At 41.0% G+C, this 8760-nt stretch overlaps 1 protein-coding gene across 1 annotated transcript in view; it reads left to right on the top strand.

Annotated features, from left to right (window-relative positions):
* The first annotated feature begins 6896 nt into the window (after positions 1–6896).
* The window catches only part of cps1 (carbamoyl-phosphate synthase 1, mitochondrial), an 86842-nt gene continuing 84978 nt past the window's right edge, over positions 6897–8760 (top strand). The window contains exon 1 of the mRNA XM_029637193.2: positions 6897–7212. Coding sequence (XP_029493053.1) covers positions 7096–7212 — 117 coding nt within the window. The 5' untranslated portion in view covers positions 6897–7095. The remainder of the gene's footprint in view (positions 7213–8760) is intronic.

Here is an 8760-nt window from a genome sequence, read left to right as displayed (position 1 = left end):
TGAGCACCGCACGCAACAAGAAGTTGCAACCATCCCTCTCACTAATTGGGCAACCTTTGCAGGGAAATGCTGTAAATTAAAGCCTAAAACCTGTAAGATCATGTTTTATAATTTAGCTAGCTATGTTGTAAATAGAACAAGCTTTCAAATGATTCCCCCCTGATCCAGTTTGCGATTTAAAATGGGTTGTTTCTGGATTGTGTAAACAACAGTAATTGTGTGATGACGGGATGCAGGGTTGTGTTCTAAACAGAACAAATACAAGTGTGCTTGCTCTAGTTCCCCAACAGCAGGCTAGTTTAAAAAATAACCTTATGGTTTAAGACTCTTCTTTGAGTAATAAAAGCGCATTGGAATTACTTAGAAACTGTACAAACTTTGGAGAGGTGTTTGGCTTGAAGACACCAGTTAGTCCTCGCACCCTGGTCATTTCTTTGTCTTACGTTGCACTTACCCCGCATTGTCTGGGAATATTCTTATCATGTTACTGAATGTATCCAGAGTATTTTCAGATTTAGTTATCAACAATTACGGCGAAAAGTACAGTAAATGTAAAATGCACATCAAATCAACAGGTCATTTTTGGAGCCAGTCTTGTGTCAGGTGAAATGTTGTGTCCTCAATTTTGATCTAATACTTTTCCCATAATCTCCAAACTGTTCCCTGTCAGTTGCTACCATGCTTAACCAGATATTATCATTGTGCAAGTTTCCCCCCTGCCGTTACATTCCTGTATTGTCTTCAATAATTGTCTACTATTCATATAACTTGAATTCATGTTCAACCTGAATTTCCTTACTGAAATTAGGGAAGTTATTGAAAAGTAGGCTAAATGTTCTATGAAACGTCAAATGATGGTGTATTATACTGTAATACCTGCTGTTATGTATGCTGGTGAAATGTCCTGTCTCTGAATTTGTATAATTCATGCCAAACCCAGCAGCAAAATGGTCAGCGAGGGAGGAAGACGGGGATAGAGGGGATTAGGGAGCTTGTTGTTGAGCGGAGAGCAGAGCATAGCAGAACATACCACCGAGTATTGAAGGCTCTCTTCTCTACTCCCTGTTGCTGTTACTATTCTACTATTATCACTATGACTGTACCCTATGTCTGTATCCCTTCTCTGCATCCCAGGTGGCATACTTTTGACCAGGGTTTTGACCAAAACTAGTGCACTACATAGAGAATAGAGTACCATTTGCGACTGAGCCCTTCTCTACCAGCAAATTCAGGGCAGGCCATAATGCTGCTCATAAGATGGAAAATGGCTTAGTGACTGGATGGAGAACATGAGAAGGATGAGAGCTGAAACGCATAGGGCATTTACTGACTGTAGGACCTGTGTCTAGATGGTATCATATTCCCTGCAGTGCACTACTTTTGACCAGGGCCCATATACTGTATAGTGCACTGGTCAAAAGTAGTGCACAATGTAAGGGATAAGGCACCATTTGGAGGAAGCCTAGCTGTAATTAGCAACTGTTAGCAATGGACTGATCCCCCTGTGTTGATTGGTTGGCCTTGGTGCTAATGAGGGTCCAGTGTCTTATTGGAGGCCCCTTCACATTATCTGTCAGCCAAGTTACAGTTTTCAGATGTCTGTCATGCGTGAGTGCCTGAAAATAAACCAGGGTAGGCTTGTTCCTCCTTGTTGCCAGATTTCCTAGCACTGCCTAGTCTGGTGTTGGAGAAATGGTAGATGAGAAGGTAGGTTTATGAATGTTTTACGATGATTTAGTATTGTCCCAAGATAGTAAAACATAGCAGTATGTGGAGAGATATTATTAAAACTCGTTTTTCAACCACTCCACAAATTTCTTATTAACAAACTATAGTTTTGGCAAGTTGGTTAGGACATCTGCTTTGTGCATGACACAAGTACATTTTTGAACAATTGTTTACAGATATATTATTTCACTTATACCTCACATTATCACAATTCCAGTGGGTCAGAGGTTTACATACACCAAGTTGACTGTGCCTTTAATTAAACAGCTTGGACAATTCCAGAAAATGTCATGGCTTTAGAAGCTTCTGAGGCTAATTTACATCATTTCAGTCAATTGGAGGTGAAGCAACATCTCAAGACATCAGGAAGTTAAAGCTTGGGTCTTCCAAATGGACAATGACCCCAAGCATACTTCCAAAGTTGTGGCAAAATGGCTTAGAGGCAACAAAGTCAAGGTATTGGAACAAATTTGTGGGCAGAACTGAAAAAGGGTGTGTGAGCAAGGAGGCCTACAAACCTGACTCAGTTACACGAGCTCTGTCAGGAGGAATGTGCCAAAATTCACCCAACTTATTGTGGGAAGCTTGTGGAAGGCTACCCCAAACGTTTGACAATTTAAACAATTTTAAAGTTAAACAAGTTAAACAATTTAAAAGCAATGCTACCAAATACTGATTGAGTGTATATAAACTTCTGACCCACTGGGAATGTGATGAAAGAAATAAAAGCTGAAATAAATCATTCTCTACTATTATTCTGACATTTCACATTCTTAATATAAAGTGGTGATCCTAACTGACCTAAGACAGGAATTTTTACTAGGATTAAATGTCAGGAATTGTGAAAACTGAGTTGAAATGTATTTGGCTAACGTGTGTGTAAACTTCCCACTTCAACTGTACCTTACAGTCTTGAGTATGAAGGGAAGGTCCATGTGCAAATCTGTCATAGTGACAAGCTGGCAGCTATATAAGTAGCCTCTTCATTTTCACCCTATAACTCATTAATCTACTTATCTTTACATCTCTTACTCGACTTTTCTTTACATTGCTGCCATTGTACCCGGCAATGGCCAGACTGACCATTCGTTATTTAGTCCTCTCTGAGAATGGCCACTGGAGGACACTAGTGCACTACAAGTGAATTGACCCCATTTGCTTCCCAAATGGCACCCTATTCCCTTTATTGTGCACTACTTTGGAATAGGGTGCCTTTTGGGACTGAATCCATGTGGATAAACTTAGATACAAGGGGAAACCTGACCTGTGTACTGGAAGTCTACTAGGGTTTATAAGTGATCCCATGTCTCTAGAGGTCCATAAAAACTGTTTCTGAGGGAATGGAAGGTGGACAGTAAATGAGAGAAGGAGATTATTAAGGATGCAAGGTACATGATGAGTGTATTGACGTTTATATAGTAACTAATACCAGATAGTGTTGGTGAATTGAATCTTTCTTCGCCCTTTTTTATTCACTCAAAGTAGGTGTGAGAGCAAAACATGGAGGATTGTATAGGTGAGTCACTCAGATTTGATTTGGATGTTCGTTGTTTTGGAGTGGATCTGAACGAAGAAGGAGGGAGCAACTTTTGAATCTGCAACTGATATATTGGAACTTGTTTCTCATCATCATGATGTCTACCTAAGGGTCACAGGTCAGGTGACCTGGATTGGTGACCAGGTGACCTGGACCAAAGGGGGTCACTGACCACTCATTGTCCTGAGTGTCTTTCTTCTTCTCTCTTTCTGTCTCCCTCTCTACCTTTGTCTCTCTCTCTCACTCTTTCCAATCTCTCTTTCTATCTATGTCTCTCTTCTGTCTTTTACTCTTTCTCTCTCCCCCTCCCTCTTTAAAACAGGTTTTAAAGAAAAGGATGCACTTGCAAATGGCCAAAAAGGAGCCTTGCAGAGGATCACTTATTCTGGTACAGTCCAACCTGTTTTAGGACCATGACCATTCATACTGTACTGAATACCAGTGTGACTGTTAATGTGGATATATTATATTTAACAACCATTTTGTACTCTGCTGCTGTATGATTCATTTCCTAATATTTTCTCATTTCCCCTGTGTCCGGTTGTTAAAACTGCTGCTCTACATACTGTATGGTTTGAAACTTAATGTAATATTGTCAACTTATAATACAGTTATTATACTGTAATAATAACCAACAACATACACATAAACTGTTCCAATAAAAAAAAGTAGGTATGAAAGGTCAAACTGAAAAGAATCAATCTCCACACTACATAATGATCCAAAATAAAATATAATCATGGCTGCCTCTGCCCTGCATGAAGTTAACACATGAATGACACCCTCTAGATCAGGGATGGCCCCCTCTTGACAGTGGAGAGAATTTATTTTAGTTTTACAGTTCATTTCTACACATTTTGTCATAGGGCGGAGAGAAATGTTTGCAGTTTTTAATATGACCCAAAAAACTATGGGGGTACCCCGGTCGGTAATCCGACCATGATTGCTACAAGTTTAGTACCCTTTAAGCTCATCATTAAGCTCGGGCAATGGGTCTGAACCCTGCCCTGTGCAACTGGGTCCTGGACTTCCTGATGGGCCGCCGTCAGGTGGTGAAAGCAGGAAACAACACCTCCACTTCGCTGATCCTCAGCTCAGCCCTCTCCTGTACTCCCTGTTCACCCATGACTGCGTGGCCTCTCACGCCTCCAACTGAATCATCAAGGCCTACTACACAACAGTAGTAGGCCTGATTATCAACAATGACGAGACAGCCTGGGGACAAGACAGCCTCTCACTCAACATCAACAAAACAAAGGAGCTGATTATGGGCTTCAGGAAACAGCAGAGGGAGCACGCCCCTATCCACATTGACGGGACCACAGTAGAGAAGGGGGAAAAAGCTTCAAGTTCCTCGGTGTACACATCCCTGACGACAGTGCCTCTTCAACCTCAGGAGGCTGAAGAAATTTGGCTTGGCCCCTAAAACCCTCACAATCCTTTACAGATGCACAATTGAGAGCATCCTGTCAGGCTGTCTCACCCTCTGGCACGGCAACTGCACCGCCCACAACCGCAGGGCTTTCAAGAGGATGGTGCGGTCTGACCAATGTATCACCGAGGGCAAACTACCTGCCCTCCAGGACACCTACAGCACCCGATGTCACAGGAAGGCCAAAAAGATCATCAAGGACATCAACCACCCGAGTCACTGCCTGTTACCACTATCATCCAAAAGGCAAGGTCAGTACAGGTGCATCAAAGCTGGGACCGAGAGACTGAAAAACAGCTTCTATCTCAAGGCCATCAGACTGTTAAAAAGCCATCACTAGCCGGCTTCCACCTGGTTACGCAACCCTGCACTTTAGAGGCTGCTGCCCTATATACAAAGACTTGGAATCACTGGCCACTTTAATAATAAATAATGGAACACTAGTCAATTTAATAATGTTAAAATAATGTTATCATACTGTTACTCATCTCATATGTATATACTGTAATCTATTCTACTGTACCCAAGCTTTTTTAGTCCGACATTGCTTGATCAAACATTTGTATATTTCTTAATTTCATTCTTTTAATTTTAGATGTGTGTATTGTTGTGAATTGTTTTTGATACTACTGCACTGTTAGATCCTACTGCACTGATGGAGATGGGAACACAAGCATTCTGCTACACTGCTAAATATGTGTATGTGACCAATAACATCTGCTAAATATGTGTACATTTACATTTACATTTAAGTCATTTAGCAGACGCTCTTATCCAGAGCGACTTACAAATTGGTGCATTCACCTTATGACATATTGGTGTATGTGACCAATAACATTTGATTTGATTGGAGTTTTAATAGCTGGTTGGACTATTTTACCAATCTAAACACATTTGGCTGACAAGGGCTAATTGAGTGACTGTCAGTGACTAACAGAACAAGAGAAAAACTCCCTATGTAGAACCAAATGTCAAAATTGCACCTCCCCCCCGAGTGAATTGATTGGGTGGAACCATTTTACCGGCTTCTAACATGGACACACACACACAGATACAGGGAAAGAGAGACTTCTGAACCCAGCAGAGTGGCAGGCAGAGGCAGCTCTCTCTAGTGACTGACTGACTGGCCCAGTGAGGTACCTCCCCCCATCCTGCTTCAGACCAGTGGTCAGTGGTGGTGGTGGCTCTTCATTGCCAGACAGCAGCTGGGGGCTATAGAGAAATTACCAAAGGTTGGTGGAAAAAGTCAAATGCAATTTATGTCAAAGCACCAAAGCAGTGTTAATAATATATGGTTAATTGGGCTTATTTTCTTGTTATCTGCTCCATTAGACTATAGTCGATGATTCTCCATGGAGACTAACCATCCTGAAACGCAATCACATATAAACATGTACCACACATGTAATAAAGTGCCATGTTTGATGGAACTCACTAAATAAAGAAGGAACCTTTCTGCTCTTAGGTTATACTCAGATGTAGGATCTTAATATTATCACTCTTTTGTTGCTGAGAAATGTCCTGCACAGCAAGAGATGTAAACCTGTAGTGTATTTTAGTTTTAAAAGGGCTTCTAAAGTTTGTAATGACCACTTTGATATTTCAGACTGGATTTTTAAAATGTATTTTATTTAACCTTTATTTAACTAGGCAAGTCAGTTAAGAACAAATTCTTATTTACAATGACAGCCTACCCAGGCCTTCTCTAACCCACTGGGCCAATTGTGCGTCAGCCTATGATTTGACCTAACAAACCCCTAACCCCTACAAAAGTGTCCATTAATTATAATCCAGATAATAATGAATATTTCCTGTGGCTGTAGAGTTATTTTCCTGCTGTGGTTTTGCAAACTAGCTCAAATTAAGATCAGCATCTGTATGGGGCAAATGGTCAAGTTAGTCATGTTACAGTGAACTGAGTTCACATGAAAGTAATATTTTCCTTGGGAGTTTATGCATACTAGGAATATGTTGGAACGTAGTCGTAGAAGCGCATGCTGTATATAATACAAATATTCTGTGACTGTGACATGTGCATCATGCAAAGCAAGCATGGTTGGTTCAACGCTAACAGCGCAGAATTTTTTACACGGTTTCAGCCACCATGCTCACCGATTCGCAGCCAATCAAAATGTTGAGCGGAAAGAAACGCGCAGAAGAAAACAACGTGGCAGCCAATTGCAGCCAACCCACGTTGATCGGCTGTTTGCATTCGGAGTTATCTGTCTGGAATCCTTCGGATGAGACACGCGGGCTGCTTGAGCCAAAATTCATTCATTTCAGTGGACCGCTCTTTCTCAATAGAACAACTTTGACAACAACACATTCTGCACGGATTCATTTTTCCCTTGTAGGACAACATCTAACAGAGTCAGAATAAGTGAATTAAAGACGGAATATGACAAAAATATTGACAGCCTGCAACGTCGTCAAATCACTGAGGCAAGGATGGCTCGCAGCCAGAAGAAGCAGCAACCCTGCTTGTTTGAGGTCTGCTAGACTCTTCAGTGTTAAGGTAATTCATTCGCCAGCTAGCTAACTAGCTATATTGCTTTTCTTTAATTCTAAAACGTGTTAATTGAGCAGTAAACAACTTACTTTTACCAGCTTGCAATAGTTTGCGAAAGTTTTGTCATTGACCATGAATTATAGCTAGCTAGGAATAAGCTAACGTAAGTTGTCATTCATTGTCAATAATAGCTAAAACAATTTATTGTCGAGGTAACTAACGTTAGCTAGCTAGCTAATCCCACTAATAAAGCATGCTCGAACTTGCTTCAGTCAGCTAAATGCAGTTGACAACAGGTCAACGTTCTTTTGCATTTGGAGAAGAAACACATGTCATGGAAACAGTCGTGTTCTTGAGTTGCAGTGGGGCCAATAAAATGAATGGATGCATATGGTGGCCATTCCCCGTGTGGTGTTGCGTCATGTTGATTTACTAGTTTGGGGTGCAGTTTGGCAAATCTGGCTAAGAAAATATATTTCTCAACATTGCATGATTACACAATGCAATATATTTCAATCAACTTTATTAGTTATATTGGCATAACATTAAATGCCATTTTGTGATTTTTATAAATATGTGTAGGATACGGTATTGGGCTTTAACACCACACGGACACACACACACACACACACACACACACACAGTGGATAATCCTAGGCTAGGCCATGAAAAATAGAACAAGAGAATAGTCTACCTCAGCATTCACTACTGACCAGGAGAATATGGCCCCTCATTGAGTGGGTCAGGGGCTGGTGGTAGATAGCTACCTCTAGTTTCCTTTGTTATCGGTGAATTAGGATAAGCCTTCTCTCATACCGATTTAAGATAGCATGTTACTGTCTGTCTATCTAAACAGAAATGTTCCTTGTATCGTAAAAACACCTCATACAAACAGTAAGGATTACCTACAGTGCATTTGGAAAGTATTCAGACCGCTTAAACTTTTCTACATTTTGTTACGTTACAGCCTTATTCTAAAATGTATTACATTATTTTTTCCCCTCATCAATCTACACACAAACTATCCCATAAAGACAAAGAAAAAATAGGTTTTTAGAAATGTTAGATAAAAAAAATATCCTTTGCTATGAGACTTGAAATTGAGCACAGGTCCATAGGGTTTCCATTGATCATCCTTGAAATGTTTCTACAACTTGATTGGAGTCCACCTGTGGTAAATTCAATTGATTGGCCATGATATGGAAAGGCACACACCTGTCTATGTAAGGTCTCACGGTTGACAGTGCATGTCAGAGCAAAAACCACGAGGTCGAAGAAATTGACCATAGAGCTCCAAGACAGGATTGTATCGAGGCACAGCTCTGGGGAAGGGTACCAAAAAATGTCTAAGCATTGAAGGTGCCCAAGAACACAGTGGCCATCATTCTTAAATGGGAAAATGTTTGAAACCACCAAGACTCTTCCTAGAGCTGGCTGCCCCCGGCCAAACTGAGCAATCGGGGAGGTGACCAAGAACCCGGTGGTCACTCTGACAGAGCTACAGAGTTCCTCTGTGGAGATGGGAGAACCTTCCAGAAGGACAACCATCTCTGC

The sequence above is a fragment of the Oncorhynchus nerka genome, linkage group LG3 (assembly GCF_034236695.1).
Source record: "Oncorhynchus nerka isolate Pitt River linkage group LG3, Oner_Uvic_2.0, whole genome shotgun sequence".
NCBI lineage: Eukaryota > Metazoa > Chordata > Actinopteri > Salmoniformes > Salmonidae > Oncorhynchus > Oncorhynchus nerka.
This window is presented reverse-complemented; position numbering and strand designations above follow the sequence as displayed.